This window comes from Staurois parvus, unplaced genomic scaffold, assembly GCF_062004578.1.
Source record: "Staurois parvus isolate SC_StPar_1 unplaced genomic scaffold, SC_StPar_1.0 ptg000505l, whole genome shotgun sequence".
In the NCBI taxonomy this organism is placed as follows: domain Eukaryota; kingdom Metazoa; phylum Chordata; class Amphibia; order Anura; family Ranidae; genus Staurois; species Staurois parvus.
Genome location: NW_028318301.1, coordinates 918,544 through 943,303, shown reverse-complemented (window position 1 = coordinate 943,303; position 24,760 = coordinate 918,544). Strand labels below are relative to the sequence as shown.

At 43.6% G+C, this 24,760-nt stretch overlaps 1 protein-coding gene across 2 annotated transcripts in view; it reads left to right on the top strand.

Moving 5' to 3' along the window:
• Window positions 1-24,760, top strand: part of LOC149451927 (rho family-interacting cell polarization regulator 1-like) — a 1,274,165-nt gene that overhangs the window by 654,380 nt on the left and 595,025 nt on the right. For both annotated transcript variants that reach the window (XM_089689951.1, XM_089689952.1), the window contains exon 6: window positions 6,976-7,029. In XM_089689951.1, coding sequence (XP_089546077.1) covers window positions 6,976-7,029 — 54 coding nt within the window. The remainder of the gene's footprint in view (window positions 1-6,975; window positions 7,030-24,760) is intronic.

Genomic DNA, 24,760 nt, shown 5'->3' with positions numbered 1-24,760 from the left:
TCTCACAGATGAAAGAGTCCCTGTTGATGTCTTGATGGAAAGATGAATGTAGATAGCAGAGGCCTGCTTTATATGGTTTCTTCACCACAACATGTGGACTATAAACCACTTTGATATTTGTAATAGAATGAGGCCCAATGGGTCTTCCGCCTGTTGCAATATATGTTATATGCCTTGCATCTAGATAATGCATCATAATGTCCCCATCCTGAAATAAGACAAATAATATGAGGATAGTCACTCTGGGTACTCTCACTCTGATGTATATATAATATAAGTAACAAGAAGCCTTCTTTGTTATTCTTGTAACAGTCCACTCACCACCTGTGCCATGGGTAGTAAAAAATAGAGATATCCTTCACAAGTACTGCCGTGTTGATCCAGGGAACTATCGCTTACATCAGCCGACATTTCGCGGGTTCCAACCTCTCCATGGCGCCTGTACAGCTTTGCATGACTCATGGCATGTGAAGATGGCTGCCTCCTTGTGGGTCGGCGTGCATATCGCCAATGCGCATGACCGGAAGTGACGTATCTGACGTATGACGTCAACGCGTTTCGCCGATGGGCGTATCTTACTCAGCTTCGTCAGGACCAATGAGATTCCTGCCTTTCAGCTTCCTATTTATAGTGGGTTTAAACCCACCCACATATGCAAATTATTAACCTGCAGCTATTCACAATGGGAAAGAGGCTAATTACTTAGCACAACAGCTGGTCATTTAGCACATTTAAAACGACAGGCAACTGGACACATCAAAGAGAGGGAAGGCGTATCATGTTCTATTGACATTAAAGGATATAAAAAATTACCACAGACTCACCACAAGATGGCGATATTAATTAGGAAATCCCCGTATAAGGCTATTTATCCAAAAATACCTGGAGATCACACTCAACATTTAACCCCTTTGGGAACAGTGTATCAAGTTTATATATCCAATATTTTTCCTTTCTTAATAATTCTTTATCAAAATCACCTCTCCTTTGGGGAAAATGTAATGCATAGAAACCTTTCACTTTTGTACCATCCAATTTACCTCCATGATGATTAGCATAGTGTTGAGCTAAATTACTTTCAGGGTCGTTGGATCTGATATCTCTAAAGTGTTCACCTATTCGTACTTTAAGTTGTCTTTTAGTTTTACCTATATACATCTTTTTGCAAGGACAAGTCAATATATATAATACTCTGGCTGTGGAGCAATTTATAAGACTTTGAATTTTATAGTGAGTAGTATTTTTTGAATCACAGAAAAAATCTGTGCAATCCACAAATTTACAAAGCTGACATTTTCCACATCTATACATCCCTTTTGTATGTGACTTCAACCATGTTGTTTGTTTTAGCGGTTGATAGTCAGAATGAATAAGGAGGTCACCAAGATTTGGTGCTCTTCTTGCTACCATTTGGGGGCGCTCACCTACAATTTTACTCAATTTGGGGCATTGGGTTAGAATCTTCCAGTGTTTTTTTAATATTTGTTTCACAGCCTGCCATTGAGCTCCAAACTGAGTTATCATTCTGACAGGTTGCTCACTTAGTTTAACCTTCTCTTCCTTTTTTGGGGACAATAGACTCTTACGATCAGTTTAATATGCCCGTCTCCGAGCTTTTCTAATCTGAGAGTGAGAATATCCCCGTTCTCTAAACCTTTTATAGAGGTCCTGCGCTTCTATCCTAAAATCATTAATGTTCGAGCAGTTTCTCTGACATCTCAGAAACTGTCCTACAGGAATTCCTGTAATCAGTGAGCGTGGGTGATAACTTCTGGCCCCTAATAAGGTATTAGCTGCAGTTGGTTTTCTGAACGTTTTAGTAAGGAGCCTCTTGTCTTCAAGTCTAATTTCAAGGTCAAGAAAGGAGATACACCTTTCATCAAACACATATGTGAGTCTAATATTAAAGGAGTTCTGATTTAACTCCTCCAGGAAAAGTTTTAATTCCTCCGATGTTCCTCTCCATATAAGGAAAATATCATCAATATACCTCAGCCAAATCTGGGCATGCGCGAGAAACCCTACTGACCTGAAGACAACCTGCTCCTCCCAAAAGCCTAAATGTAGACACGCATAGGCCGGAGCCCATGGTGCCCCCATACTTGTACCTCTAATCTGTTGATAAAAGGTATTGTTAAATTGGAAAAAATTATGTCATAATGCAAAATCCAATAACTCACTAATAAATTCATTTTGTCCCCCCAGAGTGGGGTATATTTTATCAAGAAAGTGGAAAGTCGATCTTAAACCACATTCATGTGGGATAGATGTATGAAGTGACTCAACATCTATTCCAACTACAATAGAATTTTCCTCTATTATTAAATTTTCAATTTTAGCTAATACATCTTTGGTATCTCTTACATAAGAGGATAAATTAGGAACCATATCTTTGAGGAACAAGTCAATATATTTCCCTGTTCTATCTAAGGGACCATTAATGGCAGAAACAATAGGTCTACCAGGAGGATTTTCTTGATTTTTATGTATTTTAGGGATGATATAAAAGGTAGGATGATTAAATTCCTCAATTCTTAGATATTCAAATTCCTTTTTGGTAAGAAGACCCGCCTCTTTACCTAACGTTAACATAGAGTTTAATTTTTTCACCACTACAGGGAAAGGATTAGTAGTTCATTTTCTATATATAGATGAATCCCTCAATAGGTGCTTCACCTCTTTGACATAATTTTGTTCATTTAAGATAACTACATTACCCCCCTTATCACTTCTCTTAATTACTATATTTTTGGTCTCTTTTAGTTCTTTAAGGGCTTTTCTTTCCTTTTTTGTAAGATTGTCACCAATTGGCATTTTCCACTCAAGATGTTTAAGGTCATCTGCAACTAGATCTAGAAATGCCGATATCCTCATGTTGGAACGTATTTTTGGCATTCTAGTCGATCTAATATTTAGATCGACTTTTCTGATCACATCATTGTGATTATCCAATTCTGGTTCATTCTCATCACAATTATCACTTTCCTCCATGAGAGATATCAGCATATCGAGCATTTTCCGATCCTCCATGGAAGAGTCCGAACCCATGTCCTTCAACATAGTGGGGTTACTATGTATCAATCTTAAAAATACTTTTTTCAAGAATAAGTTGACATCTTTAAATACTTCAAACTCATCCATGGGGGTCACTGGTGAAAAGGACATGCCTTTATTCAACAAGGTGATGTGTTCTCCTCTGAGTGGAAAATTAGCCAAATTGATTACCTTCTTATCATGAGTGATTTCATCAACTACCTTTTCTGACTTCTTGTTCTGCCTTTGTCCTCCTGATGTTTGTTTTTTAAGGATTCCTCTATTTTCTTTTTGGTTCCTCTTCCCATTTGAGATTGATTGGTTCGGGAAAGTTCCCCATCCTGTTGGTCTAAAAAAGATACAGATTTACCCAAATTTTCTGAATCACTTTCACTAGACATAGTTTCTGCCATTGATCTAGAGTGTGAACGAAAAACTCTCCGTTTAGATCGACTTCTACCTCTTTTTATAGTAAGGTCAAATATCTCCCCTGTTTCCCAATCCTTAAGATCACGTCTAAATTTGGTTTGTTTGGTAGTTTTAAGATTTTTTTGGACCTTTTCCACTTCTTTTTTAAGTTGTTCATTATATTTTTCAAAATTCTCCTGATTTTTAAAAGGATCTAGTCCTTCTACACTTTTTATGATAGCTAAATCCAGTTCCTCTAATTGCAGTTTTTCTTCCTCAACAATAAGTTTCATACCTTTAATTCCTTGTTATATGCATAGCATCTTCCATTTCTCTAGAAACCTTTCATTATGTAGATGTTCAGCTGGAACAACCTTATTTCTCAAACCACGTGGAATGATATTCTGTCTAATGTAAGCTTCCAAGAAGCATACATCCCATTTCCGGTTGAGATGCTTAATAACCAGCTTTTTATGTTCCCAAAACTTAATTTTAATATCCTCGGCCTCGGTTGTCAAGCCAGGGCCCTCTGCTACAAAAGCTCTATGCATTTCTAACTCAATATCCTCTCCCGGTATAAATGCCATGAAGAAGCCTTTCCTGTCAATATATTCCAGTTGCCTTATATATAAAACTCATCAACTGAGGTGATGGATAACCATATTACCAAAGTCAAAAACCTCTATAAGAATAGGTCCTTAGGAACCCAAAAAGACACAGTTAGTAAAAAATAGGTTTAGAGGTTCAAATATAAATTACTGTATCACCCAATATATGGCTTCCATCCAGTAGCCAACAAATATGCAGACCAACAGAGAAATTTGTGAAAAGAGATTCACAAGAAAGTGGCTACATTATGGACAGAATGCGATACTCGGAAAAATTTCCAAAAAATTATGCTTTATTACACATTAATGATTGACAATCGGGCAAACACCCTGGTTTACCACAGACTCACCACATGATGGCGATATTAATTAGGAAATCCCTGTATAAGGCTATTTATTCAAAAATACCTGGAGATCACACTAAACATTTAACCCCTTTGGGAACAGTGTATCAAGTTTATTTTTATTTATTTATTTATTACAGGTACTTATATAGCGCCATCCATTTCCGCAGCACTTTACATATATATTGTACATTCACATCTGTCCCTAACCCTCAAGGGGTGTACAATCTAAGGTCCCTAACTCACATTCATACATACACATACTAAGGTCAATTTAGAGAGGATCCAATTAACCTACCAGCATGTCTTTGGAGTGTTTATATATCCAATATTTTTCCTTTCTTAATAATTCTTTATCAAAATCACCTCTCCTTTGGGGAAAATGTAATGCATAGAAACCTTTCACTTTTGTACCATCCAATTTACCTCCATGATGCTTAGCATAGTGTTGAGCTAAATTACTTTCAGGGTCGTTGGATCTGATATCTCTAAAGTGTTCGCCTATTTGTACTTTAAGTTGTCTTTTAGTTTTACCTATATACATCTTTTTGCAAGGACAAGTCAATATATATAATACTCTGGCTGTGGAGCAATTTATAATACTTTGAATTTTATAGTGAGTAGTATTTTTTGAATCACAGAAAAAATCTGTGCGATCCACAAATTTACAAAGCTGACATTTTCCACATCTATACATCCCTTTTGTATGTGGCTTCAACCATGTTGTTTGTTTTAGCGGTTGATAGTCAGAATGAATAAGGAGGTCACCAAGATTTGGTGCTCTTCTTGCTACCATTTGGGGGCGCTCACCTACAATTTTACTAAATTTGGGGCATTGGGTTAGAATCTTCCAGTGTTTTTCTAATATTTGTTTCACAGCCTGCCATTGAGCTCCAAATTGAGGGGCAATAGTCACCCCGCTCACCTCCGCTTGGTGCCCGCAGTTGCTGCCGTGCCTCCGACCGGTGTGTCAGAGCCGCTGCCACACGGATGGCAGTAGATTGTTGTGGTCCCCGTCGGAGCTCCGGCTCATGAGACTTGTCCCGTCACCATCTTGGACACGCCCCCCTTCTTTTCTTATATTCTTTATCAAAATCCTGTGTCAAAAATGATATCTGCAAAATACTCACCATGCCTCATATCAAATTCCTTGGTGTGTCTACTTTCAAAAAGGGTTCATTTAGGGGGTTTTTGTACTGCCCTGACAAAAATGAAGTCTTTGAAAGACTCACAAATCCTCTTAAAAAATACCTTGGGGTGTTTGCTTTCCAAAATGTGGTCATTTTATGGGTGTTTATACTGTCTGCTCCAGGGCCTCAAAAATGTGACAGGTAGTCAGGAAATTAGATGCATAAATTACCCATCTAGAATGCCTGAAGGCCCCTCCTATGTGGCTAAGCTGTGTAAGAGTCTCACGTGTGGTATTGCCATACATTGGAGGAGTAGCAGAATGTGTTTTGTGGTGTAATTCTAAGTATGTCTATGATGTGCGTAACAAATACCATAATAGTTGATAACTTTGTGTAAAAAAAAATTCATGTTCATTTTATTTCCTGAATTTTCTCGTAGCAAAAAAACATTTTCATAAGACTCACAATGCCTTTCAGAAAATACCTTGAGTGTTTGCTTTCCAAAATTGGGTCATTTTGTAGGTGTTTCTACAAATTTGTAGGTGTTTCTACTCCAGGGCCTCCAAAAATGTGATAGGTAGTCAGGAAATTAGATGTGCATTTTATGTGTAATTTATGCTCCTTGAAAGCCCAAAGGTGCTCCTTGGATTTTGGTCCCCTCTATGCATCTAGGAGACCTAGCAGAATGTGTTTTGGGGTGCAATTATAAGTGTGCCCATGTTATATGTGAGAAATAACTTAAAATTACAACTTTGTAGAAAATAATTATTTACTTTTTTAATTTTCCAAAAAATTGTGCCATAAAAAATACTAATTAAAAAAACTCATGATGCCTCTTACTGAATACCTTGGACTGTCTACTTACCAAAAAGTGGTCATTTGGGGGTATTTGTACTGTCCTGGCATTTTACGGCTTCATGAAAATGAGTTAGGCAGTTAGTACAATTTTCAAATATATACAGTATACCATAGTTTATAGACTATAACTTTCGCACACACTAAATACTATACACTGATTTGGGTTATTTTTACTAAAGAAATTTAGCAGAATACATTTTGGCCTAAATTGATGAAAAGAGATTATTTCTTTATTTACAAAATTGTATAACAGAAACTATGAAAAACTAAGAAAAATTTGTTTTTTTTTCAAACTTTTAAGTATTTTTTCAATTTACAGTATATAGCAAAAAACCCAATGGTGATTAAATACCACCAAACAAAAAAATGAGAATTTTAATTTGAATAACAATTACTCAGTCATGTAACACTGTACCCAAAGTGTGAGGACACTGAATGGCCTGGGCAGGAAGGGGGTGAAAGTGTTCGGTCTTAAAATGGTTAATACCACTTTAAGACTTGAAGCTGATTTATTTTGATGCTTATTATTTTATGCTAGTTCTTTCTTATTTTATTTTAATTTAATGTATTTGTTTATTTTGCTTTCTAATATAGCAAGTGAAGTCCACCGAACGATTCATTCGTAGACTGGAGTTTCACACAAGCAAGGTTAGTGATGCTTACAATAGCATATCTGTTATTTATGTTGACAATCTCTTGAACATTGATTCTTAACTAATTATCTAAATGAGGGGTCTCCAAACTTTCTAAACAAAGGGCCAGCTTATTGTCCTTCAAACTTTAGGGGGCCAGACTGTGGCCAGCAGAAGTTGAAATTTCTTGGTATTAGTGGGAGTAAACATTGCCACGTTTGGTATTAGGGGAGGAACAGAGCCCTATCATTTGGAGGAATAGTTCCCCATTATTAGAGTCAGTGGGAGAAATGGTGCCCCATTGTTGGTGTCAGTTGACAGAACAGTGTCTTATATCAGTTGGAGGAATAGTGCCCCAATGGCTGGATAAAGGTAAGCAAATTGCCGTAGTTTGGAGACCACTGATCTAAATATTGGTTCTTTGCCTTTTTGCCAGAGTACCCCTTGAGTGCCATCCCTGAGCTAAGGTTCTCTCTAAAATTTTAATAGCTCAAAGCTATTTTGAGGTTTAAATTCTCTTTTATTTCTCCTTCATTAAGGGATACAGGATTCAGAGAAAATGGGCTTCTATTGCTGCTCATAGGAGGATTTGGACATTGGCAACAAAAAAACAGGGACCAGTCTGGTATAGTCACACTCCCAACATACCTCAGTTTTTGCTAGCATACTAGGAAGTTGGATGTCCATTCTCAAATAAAAAAATGTAACTTATTTACTAGCCATTCTAACTTTTTTTTAAAGATAATTTTGCTTCAGTTAAGATCACATCTACTGTACATACTGCATGAGCTGGTCTCTTTATGCTGTTATCTGGATCAGCTTATCTATTCTTCAGCAATAACTTTGAAGGCCAGTCTGGGGCCCATTGAATTGGATGATTGCAGATGATTGCAATGTGGCATTCAGACACTGACCTCTGCTTGTGGTGCTTTCAGACCTTTGTGAACTTTGTGTTAGTTAGCTGCATGTCAGTGTATGTTCCAGGTCCAGAACTATGGCACAGCCTCTGCAGTGACTTAATCTCTGAAAACACAGCTATGAGCAGGCCTCGTGGTCTTTGCATCAGGAGCTATTATACCATATCTTGGAACCATTGGGTGCTATTATTTCCCTTGTTTTTCATTGATCTTCACAGAAAAGGTTAGTATGCTGAACATTGAAGTACTCTGTCATTAGCTAGGGTGACTCTGCCCCCCCCCCCTTCCTCCCCCAACATTGTGAGGAAGCATCCACCTTCCACCTTTATTGTCTTTGCTGTCACCTACAATGACTTAGTCACCTCCAGCCATTTGTGTCTCCTCTGTTCCCAGCAGCCAGTTCATGAGCACCTAAGGTTTTATCTGATATTCTCCATAAAATTTTCTTTTTTAATGCAGTGCAGCATGTCAGCCCTCAAGCACAAGGGGAGTAGTCATTCTGTATTGAGTTTCTTCAATTCACAATCCACTAACAGTTCTGGGGTGGTCTGTGATGTCTCATCTCATGGACACTGACAACCTAGACCATTGACCCTTTCTTGACTCCATACATTCCTCAGTTTTTTCCTTAGCTGTTTTGTGTGTGGCCCCTTCATTGGAAGGAAGGAGTTTTCAGCAGTTATGCAAGAGTTTAAGCCAAAGCACAGTGGCAAACTGGTTAGTACTTCCGCCTAGCAGCCCTAGAGTCATCGGTTCAAATTCCAACCACAGCATTACCTGCCTGGAGTTTGCATGTTCTCCCTGTGCCTGTGTGGGTTACCTCTGCGTACTCTGGTTTCTTCCCACACTCAAATGATATGCTGATAGGTTAATTGGCTCCTGTTTAAACTGGCCCTAGTATGTGTATTTATGAATGTGAGTTAGGGATTGTAGATTGTAAGCTCCTTGAAGGTTAGGGTCTGACGTGAATGTATACTCTATACCAGGGGTCTCCAAACTTTTTAAACAAAGGGCTAGTTTACTGTCCTTCAGGATTTAGGGGGGCTGGACTATAGCCAGTGTGAGTAGAAAATGTCTCAGCATCAGTGGGAGTAAACACTGCCCCATTGTTGGTTTTAGCAGAAGGAATAGTGCCCCATTGTTGATATCAGTGGGAGACATAGTGCCCCATCTATGGTGTCAGTGGGGGGAGTAGTGCCCATCATTGGTCGTAGCAGGAGGAATAGTGCCACATTGATGGTGTCAGTGGGAGGAATGGTGCCCCATTAATGGTGTCAGTGGGAGGAATGTTGCCTCATCATTGGTGTCAAATCGAGGAATAGTGTCCCAAGGGCTGGATAGAGTGAATCAAGGGGCTGCACCTGGCCCCTGTGCCGCAGTTTGGAAACCACTGCTATATACTGTATGTAAAGCGCAGCGTAAATTGACGGCACTATATAAGTACATGTAATAAATACATATATTTTCATCTCTGAATGCATTCACTGTAAGCATCCAGAATAATTTCTTTGACATATGCACAGCTGTAGAAACCTCTGACCTGCTGTGGAGACTGTATCTGATATAGAGTCTTACAAAACCTGACCAGGTGATTTTGTCCCTGAGTAGCCAAAAACAGCTTTCATAGCTCTCAGGCTGAAACACATAATAATGGTTTTCATTAATGCAGTATGTACCATCTTTAAAATGGAAGAGAAACCTATAGTTTCTACTAGTGCTGTTCTTAGTCTAGGATAAAGACTATAAATACCTTTTCAGTACACACCTTACTAATATGTTTAACAGACCAGTATCTGTTGTATAAGGCCTTTATTAAAAGGTTGACAATATTAATCTAGCGGTGCCTCATCTTCATAAAGCACTAATGATTCTTGTTGGGATGCATCAGTGTTTAAGGACCCCATTGACAAATGTTGGAAACTCTTTACAAATCCATGTTTTCCCAAATCATCTTCCAGGATGGTCACATGAGAGTCTGCTCCTCTTACAGGAAACGCAAGCACAGAAAAGTTTAAAAGTCCACCGAAAAGGTTGCCCCCTCAGTTCTTGTGTTTCCTGCATCCTGCAAACATCAGCACAGCTCCCTCAGTTTATTTTTTTGCAATTAGGGTCTGTTTGGGGCAGGTGTCCCTGGATTCCTCTCATTCCCCCTGTGTTTGGCAGACTAGGGCACCCACTGCAGGTTTGCTGTGGGAGAGGACATGTGTTCCAAAGTCATCTTTCAGGATGGTCACATGAGAGAGAGGCTCTTCCTCCTACAGGAAACACAAGCACAGACAAGTTTAAAAGGCCACCCAAAAGGCTGCTCCCTCAATTTGTTTACTGCATCCTGAAAACATCAGAACAGCTCCCTCAGTTTGTTTTTTTGCATTTAAGGTCTGTTCAGGGCAGGTGTCCCTGGATACCTTTCACCCCGTGTTTGGTGGACTAGGGCACCCACTGCAGACGTGCGGCAGGAAAGGACAAATGAAGGAAGCCTTGGAGGGACCAGGATTTCCTTTGTTTCCACTACTGTTCATGTAGTGAATGGCTGCCTGTTTGCACCCCAGGTGGGTTGTTTATACAGATGGAGGCCTGTGGGGGGGGGAAACAACCTGCAGTACCAGGTGGGTGGTTGGCCTGAGCATGATTCCACCACTTTTTGTCCATGGCCTCATGCAGAATAGACCAGGAAATCCTGGTCTTCATTCCTAACAAAACATCCAGCACTTTCCTCCGAAACGAATGGTTGAAGGGATGGCAACAGGTAGTGGAAGTGACATAATCCAAGATGGCAGGGGAACCAGAAGTAGGTAGGACGGCCATATTGGGGTCACTGGGGAGTCCACGTTGGAAGTGATGCAGCAAAGATGGCGCCCGAACTGGACATCCGGTAGGTGCCATCTTTGTTAAAGGCACATGAAGTGGCTACTGGATGGGAGCTCTTTTTTTTCCACGCTGTGTGTGTGGCATTGGGTCAGGGCAGGAGCTGTGGAATGGACAGGCAGGCCTAATGGCAGGGTCACGCACAGACTGATGACAACCACCACCCACAGACCGGAGTCCCTCAGGGCGCGGAGTCTAAGCCCCAGGCTGCCCTTCACCAGGGCCCCGATGGTGGGGATGGACTTGACACAGCCAGGGACCAGGTCGCGGCCCCCGAGAAACACCAGCTGTGGTAATGGCCGCCGCCAATGGCGTATAGCTGGTAGGAACCAGATAACAACGATAGCGTAGTCGGACAGGCCGGGTCGATAACAGCGGGACAGACAGTACAGAACGGTAGACAAGAATACACAGCTCACAAGCAGGGTTCAGTAACGGGAGGTCAGATAAAGGGATAAGGCTGAGCATAGTCTAGACAAAGCTGAGTCAGTTTCCAAGAGAGCCACGAGAGTAGAATAAGAGCTGCAACAACACTATCAGACAGGACACAAATGCAAAGAGGCTTAAATGTGCTCAACCACATCCCTCTGGAGGATGGACCGCAGAGGCCTGAAAGCATAAAAGGCTCCCACCATGCTTTGCAGAAACCCAAGATGGATGCCAGCACATGGAGCAGCATAACCTCTGGGAAAAGGTAGGACCTTGACAGTACCTCTACTCAAGGGCCCCTCCCTCTCCGCGGCTCAACAAAAGGCTTCTGAAAAAAGCGGGCATGAAAAGCGCGGAGGAGGGCAGGAGCATGAACATCCACGGAAGGAACCCAGGAATGCTCCTCGGGACCATAACCACGCCAATGAACCAGAAACTGCACCCGACCGCACACCAATCGAGAGTCCAGGATCCGGCTCACCTCATACTCCTCATGACTGTCAACCCGGATGGGACGGGGCCGAGGCGGAGAGGTGGTGAAGCAATTGCAGACCAGAGGCTTCAACAGGGATACATGGAAGACATTAAAGATCCGCATCCCAGGAGGAAGGGCAAGGGCATAGGCAATCGGATTCACTTTGCGGAGGATGCAAAAAGGGCCAAAAAAACGGGGGGCCAGTTTGGGTGCAGGCACCCGAAGATTGAGGTTGCGAGTAGACAACCACACCTAAACTCCGACCTGGTATGAAGGAGCGGGCAGCCATCTGCGATCAGCCTGGAACTTCTGGCGCTGTGCTGAGTCCTTCAAGGATTTCTGGATCTGCCCCCATGAAGAATGCAGGGCAGCAAGATGGTTATCCACAGCTGGAATGTCCTGTGGTGAGAACCTCTCAGGTAATACCGCAGGTTGGAACCCATAGTTGGCCATGAAGGGAGACATCCCGGAGGAGGAGTTGACAGCCGAGTTCCTCGCAAACTCCGCCCAAGGCAGGAGATCGGCCCAATCGTCCTGATGGTCCGAGATATAGCAGCAAAGGAATTGTTCCAGGGCCTGGTTGGGACGCTCCACAGCCCCATTGGACTGTGGGTGGTAGGCTTAAGAGAAGGAGAGCTTGATACCCAACTGGGAGCAGAAGGCGCACCAGAACCTGGACACAAACTGACTTCCACGGTCCGAGACAATCACCCTGGGCAACCCATGCAGGTGAAAAATCTCCCTGGCAAAAACCGTGGCCAGTTCTTGCGCAGTTGGTAATTTCTTGAGCGGAACACAATGGCACATTTTGGAAAAACGATCAATGACCATGAGGATGACCGTATAGCCCCGAGACACAGGGAGGTCTACAATAAAATCCATGCCCAGGTGTGACCAGGGACGCTCCCCATTGGGAGTGGGTTGCAGAAGGCCCAATGGAAGATGCCGTGGAGATTTATTCTGGGCACAGACTGCACATGCCTCTACATAAGAGGCGATGTCGGAATGGAGAGTTGGCCACCAGAATAAACGAGAGACGACCCAGGACAACTGGTTCCTCCCTGGATGACCGGCAGTCTTGGAGTTATGGTAGGTACGCAGCAGGCGGGTGCGCAATCCCTTAGGTACGAAACATCTACCATCCGGTCTCTCGGGAGGAGCGTCAGTTTGAGCCGCCAAAATCTGCTCCCCAAGGGGAGAAGTCAGACTGGTGCGAATGGCAGCCAGGATCTAATCCGGAGGTATGACCGAGGTTAGCTCAGAGTCCTCCCTGGACAACTCAGAGTATTGCCGCGACAATGCATGAGCCCTGACATTCTTGGAGCCAGGCAAATAGGAAACCACATAGTTGAAACGTGACAAGAACGAGGCCTATCTGGCCTGACGGGGCGTCAATCTCTTGGCCTCCGAGAGATACGTCAGGTTCTTGTGATCGGTAAGAATGAGGACCGGAACCGCGGAGCCCTCGAGCAGGTGCCTCCATTCCTTGAGAGTCTGAATGATGGCCAACAACTCCCTATCTCCAATCTGGCAGTTGCATTCTGCAGAGGAAAGCTTCCTGGAGTAGAACCCACAGGGAAGTAGGAGTCCATCGGGCGACCAACACTGAGACAGGAGAATGCCTACTCCCGTCTCAGATGCATCAACCTCGAGGACGAAGGGCAACCCAAGATTGGGATAAGATAGTATCGGAGCCGAAGCGAAGGCAGATTTCAGAGCCTCAAAAGCTACGATGGCCTCGGATGGCCATTCGTGAGGATTACTGCCCTTCTTGGTTAGGTCTGAGAGAGGTTATGCCAGCGTGGAGAAGTTCCTGATGAACTTCTGATAACAGTTGGCGAAAGCCAAAAAGAGCTGAATGGGCCGAAGACCATTGGGACGAGGCCACTGCAGAACCGCCGCAACCTTCTGAGGGTCCATGGAACGGTAGACAAGAATACACAGGTCACAAGCCGGGTTCAGTAACGAGAGGTCAGATAAAGGGATAAGGCTGAGAATAGTCTAGACAAAGCCGAGTCAGTTTCCAGGAGAGCCACGAGAGTAGAATAAGAGCTGCAACAACACTATCAGACAGGACACGAATGTAAAGAGCACGTACAGACAGCAGGCTTAAATGTTCTCAACCACACCCCTCTGGGGGATGGACCGCAGAGGCCTGAAAGCATAAAAGGCTCCCACCATGCTTTGCAGAAACCCAAGATGGATGCCAGCACATGGAGCAGCATAACCTCTGGGAAAAGGTAGGACCTTGACACCCTCAAGGATGGTCAAATGGCAGAGGACCAAGTCTCCACAGCTATTACTGCGGAACCCGGCCCCAGCTCTCTACTGGTAGGTCTGGCTATGGAGGGAACAAAAATGGGGGGCTTATTATTATTGTGGTGGTCACTTGGCTTCTAGGGGTAGTCTTTAAAGGCTATTTCTTATGGTACATACACACCTTTGATCGCAGCGATGGCGGTGCTTCTTTCTGGCCCCTTAGTACTGTATGTAGGGGGAGGGGGGCCAGCATAGGCTGGATCCTTACCCTCTCTTGTTTGTTTCTTTTTCTTTTTCTTGACAGCCCAAATCTCCTAAGGTTTCTGATCCTTTAGAGAAATCTAAGAAAAAGAAATACTGCTGTACTTGTGGAATCAAGATTCCTGCAGATAGCGATAAGCTCCTCTGTCACAAATGCCTCAAGAAAACTGAAGAAACTCGGCTGTTCTTTAAAGATTTCTTGGACTTCAAAAAAGAAATGACATCCACTTTAATGTGACTACAAACAGCCATTAATGACATAAAATGGGGAACAACCTTCAACCTCATTACAGAAAACAGAAAACCCCCAAAGACCACTCTGGTTCCAGTTGTCCAAACTTACACAGGTTCCGATTTGGAAGAAGAGGAAGAGGGGGAACTATTATTCCCTGATAGCTCTATTTCAGAGGAATCAGAAACAGGAGAAGTGCAGAAGGTTTCTAGACACTTATTTCCTACAGAAAACTGCTAAAAGCGATTTACGCTACAGATCAAATTCAAGAAACCACACCAGGTGATTCTGTACAGGACAGACTCTATAGAGGTCTGCATGTTGTCAGAAGAAGAACATTTCCAATCCACCATTCTATTAGAGGTATTATAGAAAAGGAAGGGAAAGACCCGGACGGAGATCTCTTTTTCCCTAAAGTGTTAAAGAGAAGATTTCCATTCGAAGCAAAGGAGCGTGCATGCCAATGCCCCAGGCTGGACGCTTCACTGGCTAAAGTTTCAAAAAAGTCAGATCTCACTTTTGAAGACAGGGTGTTTGAAGGACAGTATAGATAAAAAGATTGATACTACATTAAGATGTACTTATGATTCAGGGGCAACGGCTTTCGCACCAAACATAGCTAACACTTACATAGCTAAATGTTGTGTTCTGGTTGGAGCAGCTCCCATCCTGAAAAAATCCCGGGCACAGAAGAAGCCCTTGACTCCTTGCTGTTGGTGTATAAGGCGGTCGCATACATAGCAGATGCTTTGGCTGTAAGAATTGGGGAGCGCATCGGAAAAAAGAGTTCCCTGTGAAAAAAATCTACAGACAAGACAAAAAGATTTTTTCTTTGCTATAGGAGGGAACAACAACCAGAAAGAAAAAAGAAGTAAGACCAATGCAAATGGGTCTTCAATAAGGGCAAAGGAAAACCTAGTGTCTTCTTCCTCAACACGCCCACTACTACGAAAACTCAATGACGCCAACGCACGGTTTTTTGAGAATAAAACCATTAGGTAAATACTGACTAATCTTGAATTTAAAGCCTCTGAACAGCGTGGTAACTTACAGAAAATTCAAGATGGAAAGCCTCTTCACAGTAAGGTCCATCCTGCCACAGGCAGCATTCCTAATATCACTAGAGATAAAGGATGCCTATCTACATGTGCTAATCTATCCTGCTCATCAAAAATACTTGAAGTTTGCAATAAAGGAAGGAACAAGAGTGTGCCACCTCAATACAAAGTGGCGTTCTTAGTAGCCATCAAATCAGCTAGAAAAGCTTAGTGAGTTACAGGCGCGATCCATCAAAGAGCCTTTTCTAACAGTTTTTGCAGACAGGCTCCCCTATTTTTACCAAAGGCGGCATTAACTTTTCACGGAACTCACGAAACACCTTCCTTCCTTCTGTTAATACCCTGGCAATCAAGAAGAAAAAGAATTTGTCTTTTTAGATATCAGGAGATACAACTGGGAAGAACAGCAACTCAGCCAGGAAGTGGCAGGCCACATAAAATGACAGAGTGGGGTCAGCACATGCTGAAGTGCACAGTGCACAGAAGTTGCCAACTGTCTGCAGATTCAATAGCTAAAGACCTTCAAACTTTGTGAAGCATTTAGATTAGCACAACAACTGTGTGTAGAGAGCTTCTTGTAATGGGTTTCCATGGCCGAGCAGCTACATCCAAGCCCTACATCACCAAGTGCAATGCAAAGCGTCAGATGCAGTGGTATAAAGCACGCCACCACTGGACTTTAGAGTAGCAGAGATGTGTTCTTTGGAGTGATGAATCGTGCTTCTCTGTCTGGCAATCCGATGGACGTGTCTGGGTTGGCGGTTGCCAGGAGAACGGTACTTGCCTGACTGCATTGTGCCAGGTGTAAAGTTTGGTGGATGAGGGATTATGGTGTGGGGTTGGCTTGGCCTCGTAGTTCCAGTGAAGGGAACTCTTAATGCATTAGCATACTGTCAGGGAGCGAGGAGCCAGACACACAAGGAGGTGAAATTAAAGGTAGGTTTATTATACAAAAACAAGACAGAGTCTATGCAAGTCCAACAGCAACAGCACATGACTTGGTAGAGCAGTAGCCAGGAAGGATGGTCGCCAGAGCCAGGGTCAGAAGCCAGGAAGGATGATCGCCAGAGCCGGGGTCAGAAGCCAGGAAGGATGGTAGCCAGATCCGGGGTCAGAAGCCAGGAAGGATGGTCACCAGAGCCGGGGTCAGAAGCCAGGAAGGAGTGTTGCCAAAGGCGAGTTGGTATTCAGGAAAGCAATGAGAAACTAAACAGGAGGTTGATGCTGTGCAACAGACAGGACACGAATGCAATGGACAGCTACAAACAGCAGACTTATATGTGATAAGCCGCCACCTCCTGGGGGAGGAGCCGCAGGGGGCTGAAAGCATAAAGGATCCCACAATGCTTTGCAGACACCTAAGATGGATGCCAGCACATGGAGCAGCACAAGCCCTGAGGAAAGGTAGGACCTTGACACATACCAAGACATTTTGGACAATTTCATGCTCCCAACTTTGTGGGAACAGTTTGGGGATGGCCCTTTCCTATTCCAACATGACTGTGCACCAGTGCACAAAGAAAGGTTTATAAAGACATGAATGAGCAAGTTTGGGGTGGTGGAACTTGATTGACCTGCACAGAGTCCTGACCTCAACCCAGAAGGAAACGCCTTTGGGATGAATTAGATCGGAGCCAGGCCTTTTCGTCCAACATCAGTGCCTGACCTCACAAATGCGCTTCTGGAAGAATGGTCAAACATTCCCATAGACACACTCCTAAACCTTGTGGACAGCCTTCCCAGAAGAGCTGAAGCTTTTATAGCTGAAATGGGTGGGCCAACTCAATATTGACCCCTACAAACTAAGACTGGGATGCCATTAAAGTTCATGTGCATCTAAAGGCAGGCGTCCCAATACTTTTGGCAATATAGTGTATTTGGTAGCCACTAAATCATTCAGAGCATCTCTTGCACTCTGTCCTGTTCAGAAAGGTTCACAAAGGAAAACTGGCCTCAAAGAATTCTATAGCCAGGTGGATTAACATGATCATTACTATGGCATACAACTCATACAATACAGTATGCTCTGCAGACATTAAGGCTCACGCCACTTAAGCAGTCACCACCTGATGGGTTGAAAGGTCTGGGGCCTCTGTTGAGCAAATCTATAAAGCAGCCATTTGGACCAGCAACTCTACCTTTGCGAGGCACTATAGGATCAATCTGGCCTATGCCCAAGATCTAGCCTTTGGGCAAAAAGTTCTCCAAGCACTAGTCCCACCCTAGGTATGCATTATTGGGGTCTCATGTGACTGTCCTGGAGGATGACTTGGGAAAGCTTGAGTTATTACCTGATAACTCCTTTCTCAGGAATCCTCCAGGACGGTGGATTCCCGCCCTGTCTTAAAACTTGTAATTTATTTTTATAAAGTCTGTATTTTTTGCTGTCCGATTTAATCTTGGAATAACTGAGGTGGCAGCCATTTAAACTTGTCTGTGCTTGTGTTTCCTGTTGCAGGATGAGCCTATCTCTCATGTGACCGTTCTGGAGGATTCCTGGAAAATTAGTTATCAGTAATAACTCAAACTTTTCCCTAGCAGACCCTGCATTGCAACCTGTCATGTTAAAAGGATCCAGTTTCTATTCATACTAATCCTATATTTAGAGTGCTTAAAGCTCTTGCGAACAGCCCTACACTGTTGTATTGATCTGATAGTTGATATCATCCATGTTCTTTCCTGAATTAGTATCGTATTAGTGAATATACAGAAAACACTTTGGTTGAAATGGTGGAGTGTGGAATAGCAATGTAAAAAGCATTTGCCTTTTGAGGGTGGACATCTCTTTCATGACACCTTGGATATCCTCATAAAATATGTTACTGGGGGGTAAAAGTACTAATTTGCCCCAGCTGAAGAAGTCTAAACCTCAAGCTGGGAATAATCCTTCAATAATGTTCCTGTCATTACTCACATGCTTCAAATTCCAAGATCATAGCCAAAGCAATGGCCCAGTTTAATCACAAGCCCTGGGACTCTTCTCCCAATGTCAGCATGAAGGGATGCCCCACTTTCCAAAATAGAGGGACATCTGCTAGCCTTTGTGGATACCTGGTCAGAATCAGATGCCTGATTAAGAGATTTGGTTTCCATGGGCTAGAAGCTAGAGTTCTGCTCTCTGCCCCCTCTCCCTGCTTCATGTTTTCCAACCTGCCTGTGCCTTTGCACAGTCTAGCAGACCATCTAGCTGCCCTTGCAGATTCTGAGTCAAAAGTGAGCTAGCCTTACTCTGGTAGTTTTTTCTGCTCACTGGGGATGGAGACATCTCAGTGCTGAGGTATTGTGGGTCAAGTTCTGAATTGCAGGACATCTAAAACTGATTGAGATTGTAGCTGTGTGTATTGACTTTTGCTTAAAAATTACTAAGAGTGATAACTGTTATTATTTGTACACCTATTACTCTATGTTGCTTTACAGTGTTCACATTCAATTCCATCATAAACAAAACAACACTCACTCAGTATAAGATGGAATCAGTAGGGGTTGGGCTTTTAGGGTGGGGTCAAGAGTGCCAGGGAACAGGAAAATAGTAAGGGGGTAGTGTTACACATTGATTACAGGGACTTTAATAAAATCAGTATTAAAAACCGTTATCCACTTGCCTTATTCTCTGAAATGTTGTAAAAACTCCATTCTGCCAAAGTTCATACAAAACTAGACTTAGGGGGGCCATATTGCATTTGTCAAAAAGACAAATGGAAAACTACCTTTAGAACCAGAGAGGGGCATTTTGAGTCCTTGGTTATGCCTTTTGGCATTTCCAATGCTCCAACAACTTTTCAACACTTTTTCAATGATGTTTTTTGAGATCTGTTGGACCAAATTGTGATTGCATATCTGGATGATAGTCTCATCTTTTCTGATAACCTGGAGGAGCTTCGCAAGCATGTATGCACTGTCTTTGAAAGATTAAGGCAGCGGTTCTCAACCTGGGGGTAGCGACCCCTTTGGGGGTCGAACGACCATTTCCCAGGGGTCGCCTAAGACCATCAGAAAACACATATTTCCGATGGTCTTAGGAACCGAGACGCCGCTCCTGTCTCCGGCGATGTGTGGGCGGGATGATATGCTGCCCCTGTCACCGCCTCCTCGCCGCTGATTGGCCACCGGAACTGTAGCTCAGGAGAGGCACACAGGCGGCCAATCACCGGCGAGAAGGTGGAGCTTGGAGAGGAGGAGCCGAGCGGCAGCGCTCGGAGATCGAAGAAGATCGAGGGAGCTGCAGGAACGAGTGAAGAGAGAGGCCAGAGAAGGAAGACAGCTGACAGGTAAGTGCAAATTTTGCTGCTGCAGCCAGGTATGCAGGCTGTAGATGGGAGAGGGAGAGAGCGAGCCCAGGCTGGAGCAGGAGTCAGCAAGGTAAGTATCATTGGTGTCAGTGGGAGGGATAGTGCCCCATCATTTGTGTCACTAATACCAACGATGGGGCACTATTCCTCCCCCCACTGACACCAACGATAGGGCACTATTCCTCCCCCCACTGACACCAACGATGGGGCACTATTCCTCCCCCCACTGACACCAACGATAGGGCACTATTCCACCCCCCACTGACACCAACGATGGGGCACAATTCCTCCCCCCACTGACACCAACGATGGGGCACTATTCCTCCCCCCACTGACACCAATGATGGGGCACTATGCCTCCCCCTCACTGACACCAACGATGGGGCACTATTCCTCCCCCCACTGACACCAACGATGGGGCACTATTCCTCCCCCCACTGACACCAACGATGGGGCACTATTCCTCCCCCCACTGACACCAATGATGGGGCACTATTCCTCCCCCCCACTGACACCAACGATGGGGCACTATTCCTCCCCCCACTGACACCAACGATGGGGCACTATTCCTCCCCCCACTGTCACCAACGATGGGGCACTATTCCTCCCCCCACTGACACCAACGATGGGGCACTATTCCTCCCTCCACTGACACCAACGATGGGGCACTATTCCTCCCCCCACTGACACCAACGATGGGGCACTATTCCTCCCCCCACTGACACCAACGATGGGGCACTATTCCTCCCACTGACACCCACAATGGGGCACTATTCCTCCCCCCACTGACACCAATGATGGGGCACTATTCCTCCCCCCCACTGACACCAACGATGGGGCACTATTCCTCCCCCCACTGACACCAACGATGGGGCACTATTCCTCCCCCCACTGACACCAACGATGGGGCACTATTCCTCCCCCCACTGACACCAACGATGGGGCACTATTCCTCCCCCCACTGACACCAACGATGGGGCACTATTCCTCCCCCCACTGACACCAACGATGGGGCACTATTCCTCCCCCCACTGACACCAACGATGGGGCACTATTCCTCCCACTGACACCCACAATGGGGCACTATTCCTCCCACTGACACCCACAATGGGGCACTATTCCTCCCACTGACACCAATGATGGGGCACTATTCCTCCCACTGATACCAATGATGGGGCACCATTTCTCCCACTGATACCAATGATGGGGCACTATTCCTCCCACTGACACCAATGATGGGACACTATTCCTCCCACTGACACCAATGATGGGACACTATTCCTCCCACTGATACCAATGATGGGACACTATTCCTCCCACTGACGCCAATGATGGGGCACTATTCCTCCCACTGACACCAATGATGGGACACTATTCCTCCCACTGACGCCAATGATTGGGCACTATTCCTCCCACTGACGCCAATGATTGGGCACTATTCCTCCCACTGACACCAATGATGGAACACTATTCCTCCCACTGACACCAATGATGGGGCACTATTCCTCCCACTGACACCAATGATGGGACACTATTCCTCCCCCTGACACCAATGATGGGACACTATTCCTCCCACTGATACCAATGATGGGACACTATTCCTCCCACTGACAACAATGATGGGGCACTATTCCTCCCACTGACACCAATGATGGGACACTATTCCTCCCACTGACACCAATGATGGGACACTATTCCTCCCATTGATACCAACGATGGGACACTATTCATCCCACTGACATCAGTGATGGGGCGCTAGTCCTCCCACTGCAAAATTACAGTTATGAAGTAGCAACGAAAATAATTTTATGGTTGGGGGTCACCACAACATGAGGAACTGTATTAAGGGGTCGCGGCATTAGAAAGGTTGAGAACCACTGGATTAAGGCTTAGTCGACTTTACATCAAACTGAAGAAATGTGAGTTTGAACAAACCCAGATCCAGTTCTTGGGATATATTATTTCTCCAGGAGGAGTGAGTATACATCCAGAGAAGAACAAAGCAGTGGTGAATTAAACTGTTCCTAGGAACGATCAGCAAACACAATTTGTTGGATTTGCTAACTTCTACAGAAAATTCATAAGGAACTGTTAAAACCTGATAGTAAGACTCCTTTCACTTCACACCAATATTGGTACATCCCGATCCTAGACTACCTTTTATTGTGGAAGTGGATGCCATAGGAGCTATCCTTCCTCTGCAGAGGATAAAATATGCAGCTTCAACCTTGAGCTTATTTTTTTTTATTTTTTATTAATATTTTATTAAATTTTTCAATTCATCTATTCCATTCCAATATAAAAATTCACTGTCACTTATTCAAATATTTTCACCTACAATACAAAAATACAAAAATTCAAATACAAAACTCCCCCCCCCCTCCAAATCCATACACTCCCCTCCTTCCCCTTCCCTCCCCCTCCCCTCCACTCAGCACCAATCCTCTTCTTTTGAAGTCCTAGAGTTTTCTATATACTTTCAATTAGTTTAACCTTCTTAAACTCCTCCAACATTTTACACCTCTCAGAAAAACCTTCCATTTTATCTTCATCTAATATTCTATATATTCTATATATCTGATCTACTCTCTTAATCCAATCCATTACATTTGGTACTCCCTTTTCCATCCAGAATTTAGGAATTAAACTTTTTGCTGCATTCATATACTTTATGAGAGATAAGACAATGAGGATTTCCTCTCCCCATTGTCACTTTGGCCCTGATTTACTAAGAATAGAGTCTACCAGTAGACTCTGAACATTCAGGCAGACTCAATTCAAACAGTCTAGACCCGTCAGTCTTCTGAAAGGCGTCTAGCAAACTCATTGAAAAGCGTCTACTTGTAGACTCTTTCCTCTTAGTAAATGTGGAATCACGTCTGGCACATTTTTAGGTGCAATACCGGATATGTTCACTAGATGGCGCAAAACCGCGGGCTTTGGCGTTTTTCTGTTTGCATAAGAGAATACTTAGAATGTAAAATAAAAAGTGCACCTATATTTTGTTTTTTTGTTGGTTTTTTTTTGCTGTTTCTCCAAAATGATCAGACAACTAATGCATTTATTAATGAATGTCATACATTCTATTTTTAAATGTTAAACATTTTCACACTTATATCTTAAATAATTTGGAATGTCTAGTTCTAAGTTTCCAATATAATGATATAGCTTCCTTCTCTTTAATCATGTAACTATTCTATGTTAAGGTATTAATGCGCATGAGTTATACACATCACACATCTGGGGGTGCAGCGGTATGCTGGCAGCTATGGGTTAGTCATCCAGCTCCATCCATCCATCCATTAGGGTGGGTGCCAAAATGGTCCTGAGGAGGAATTAGCTCAGCCACAGGAGCCAGAAAGGTGCTTAATAGTGTAGTACACCTGCTTTATCATTTTTAAACAATATAACTATTCTGCATTGGAGCTCAAACGTTGTCTCCCACCGTGGCTTAGTGGTTAGAACTCAGAACTTACAACACTTGGGTCATGGGTTCTAATCCCAGTCATGGCTGCATCACAGTTTGCATGCTTTCCCTGTATGAATGTGTTTCTGCAAAAACATCCAGTTAGGTTAATTGGGCCTAGTACATGGTGGTGTTTCTGCCCTTAGTTTATAAGCTCCTTGACATTTATGAATGTTAAAAAAATGGAGATCAATTTTCTGGGTTGTGTCAGTGACAGTAATATTGATCCATCAATTAAGATTTTGCCTAATGACTACAAAGTGGAAAGGGGCTGAATCTTACCTGCATCCTGTTCTTCTGACAAGTTGGAAATGTGCAAGTTTCATGCTGTGTATTTTTCATTGTAACTTTTTTTATCTTCTTTTAAACCTGTCTCCTTATACAACTTAACCCCCTCCCCCACCCCATCATCACCTGTCCCATATGCAAATCTATGGATCACTGCCCCACTCTTTTTAACTATTTATTTACTGATCAAGTGAATGTGTCTCATTTTCTATCAGCTGCAGCTCAGATCTCACATTATTATACGATTGCTGATTGTGTCTCACCACTAGCCTGATTGATTTCACAATTCCTGGTCAGTCCCTTTCCCTTACCTCTAATAATCTTTAGGGCCAGTTCACACTACATGTGTTTCAGTTGCTTTTTCAGCATCACAAAGGTTATATGGTTGTCAATGTCATAGTTCACATCAGCGCTTGCATTTTCAGTGCATTGCAGGTGCTGTAAACAAAGTTGACCACGCTGCATCATTTATGCACAGAACTGTACTGGAACGCATTGATACGCCCTTGAATGTACTAAAACGCACATGTCCCTAATTAAATTGAATCAAAAGAAAGTAGAAAAAACTAACTGGAAGATATACAAAAATGCAATACAACGTGTCCAAAACGCATCCAAAATGTACTGGAACACACTAAACATGCATGCCAAAATGGCATGCAAAAACGCATCAGGAACACATCTAGACTGTTTCTATAGTGTGAACTGGCCCTTAGGCCTTGTTCACACCATTGGTGGTGCAGAAACGCATGCAAGAACACACATTTTCCAGCACAGCAAAGAAATGCAATGGCCTTTGCAGATGTGCGCAGGTACCATGATGAAAACGTAATTGCACATACACACGTCTATTAAAAACAGACCCAGTCACAGCCAGCAAAACGCATGGCACCACACTACTGTGCGGTTAGGTGCAACACACTTTGAAAATAATATGCCTGCAGTATTTTTGCATGTTCCCACACGTTAGGCAGCCCATTGAAATTAATGAGCTGAGGAAAAAAACAGTAAAAAATGCGTCATTCACACAGGTCCTCTGGCCTGTACAGCATGAATGAGTGGGTTGTTCATGTGGCTAGAGCCACCTGTTACACTATGGGGACACAGCAGCTGTATGAACACAGGTTTTAATCTGACAGGTGTGAAGGCGTGGGGAAGTGGCCCTGAATGCTCACTGTCGGTGTTCAGGGCTGTACACCTGCACCCAT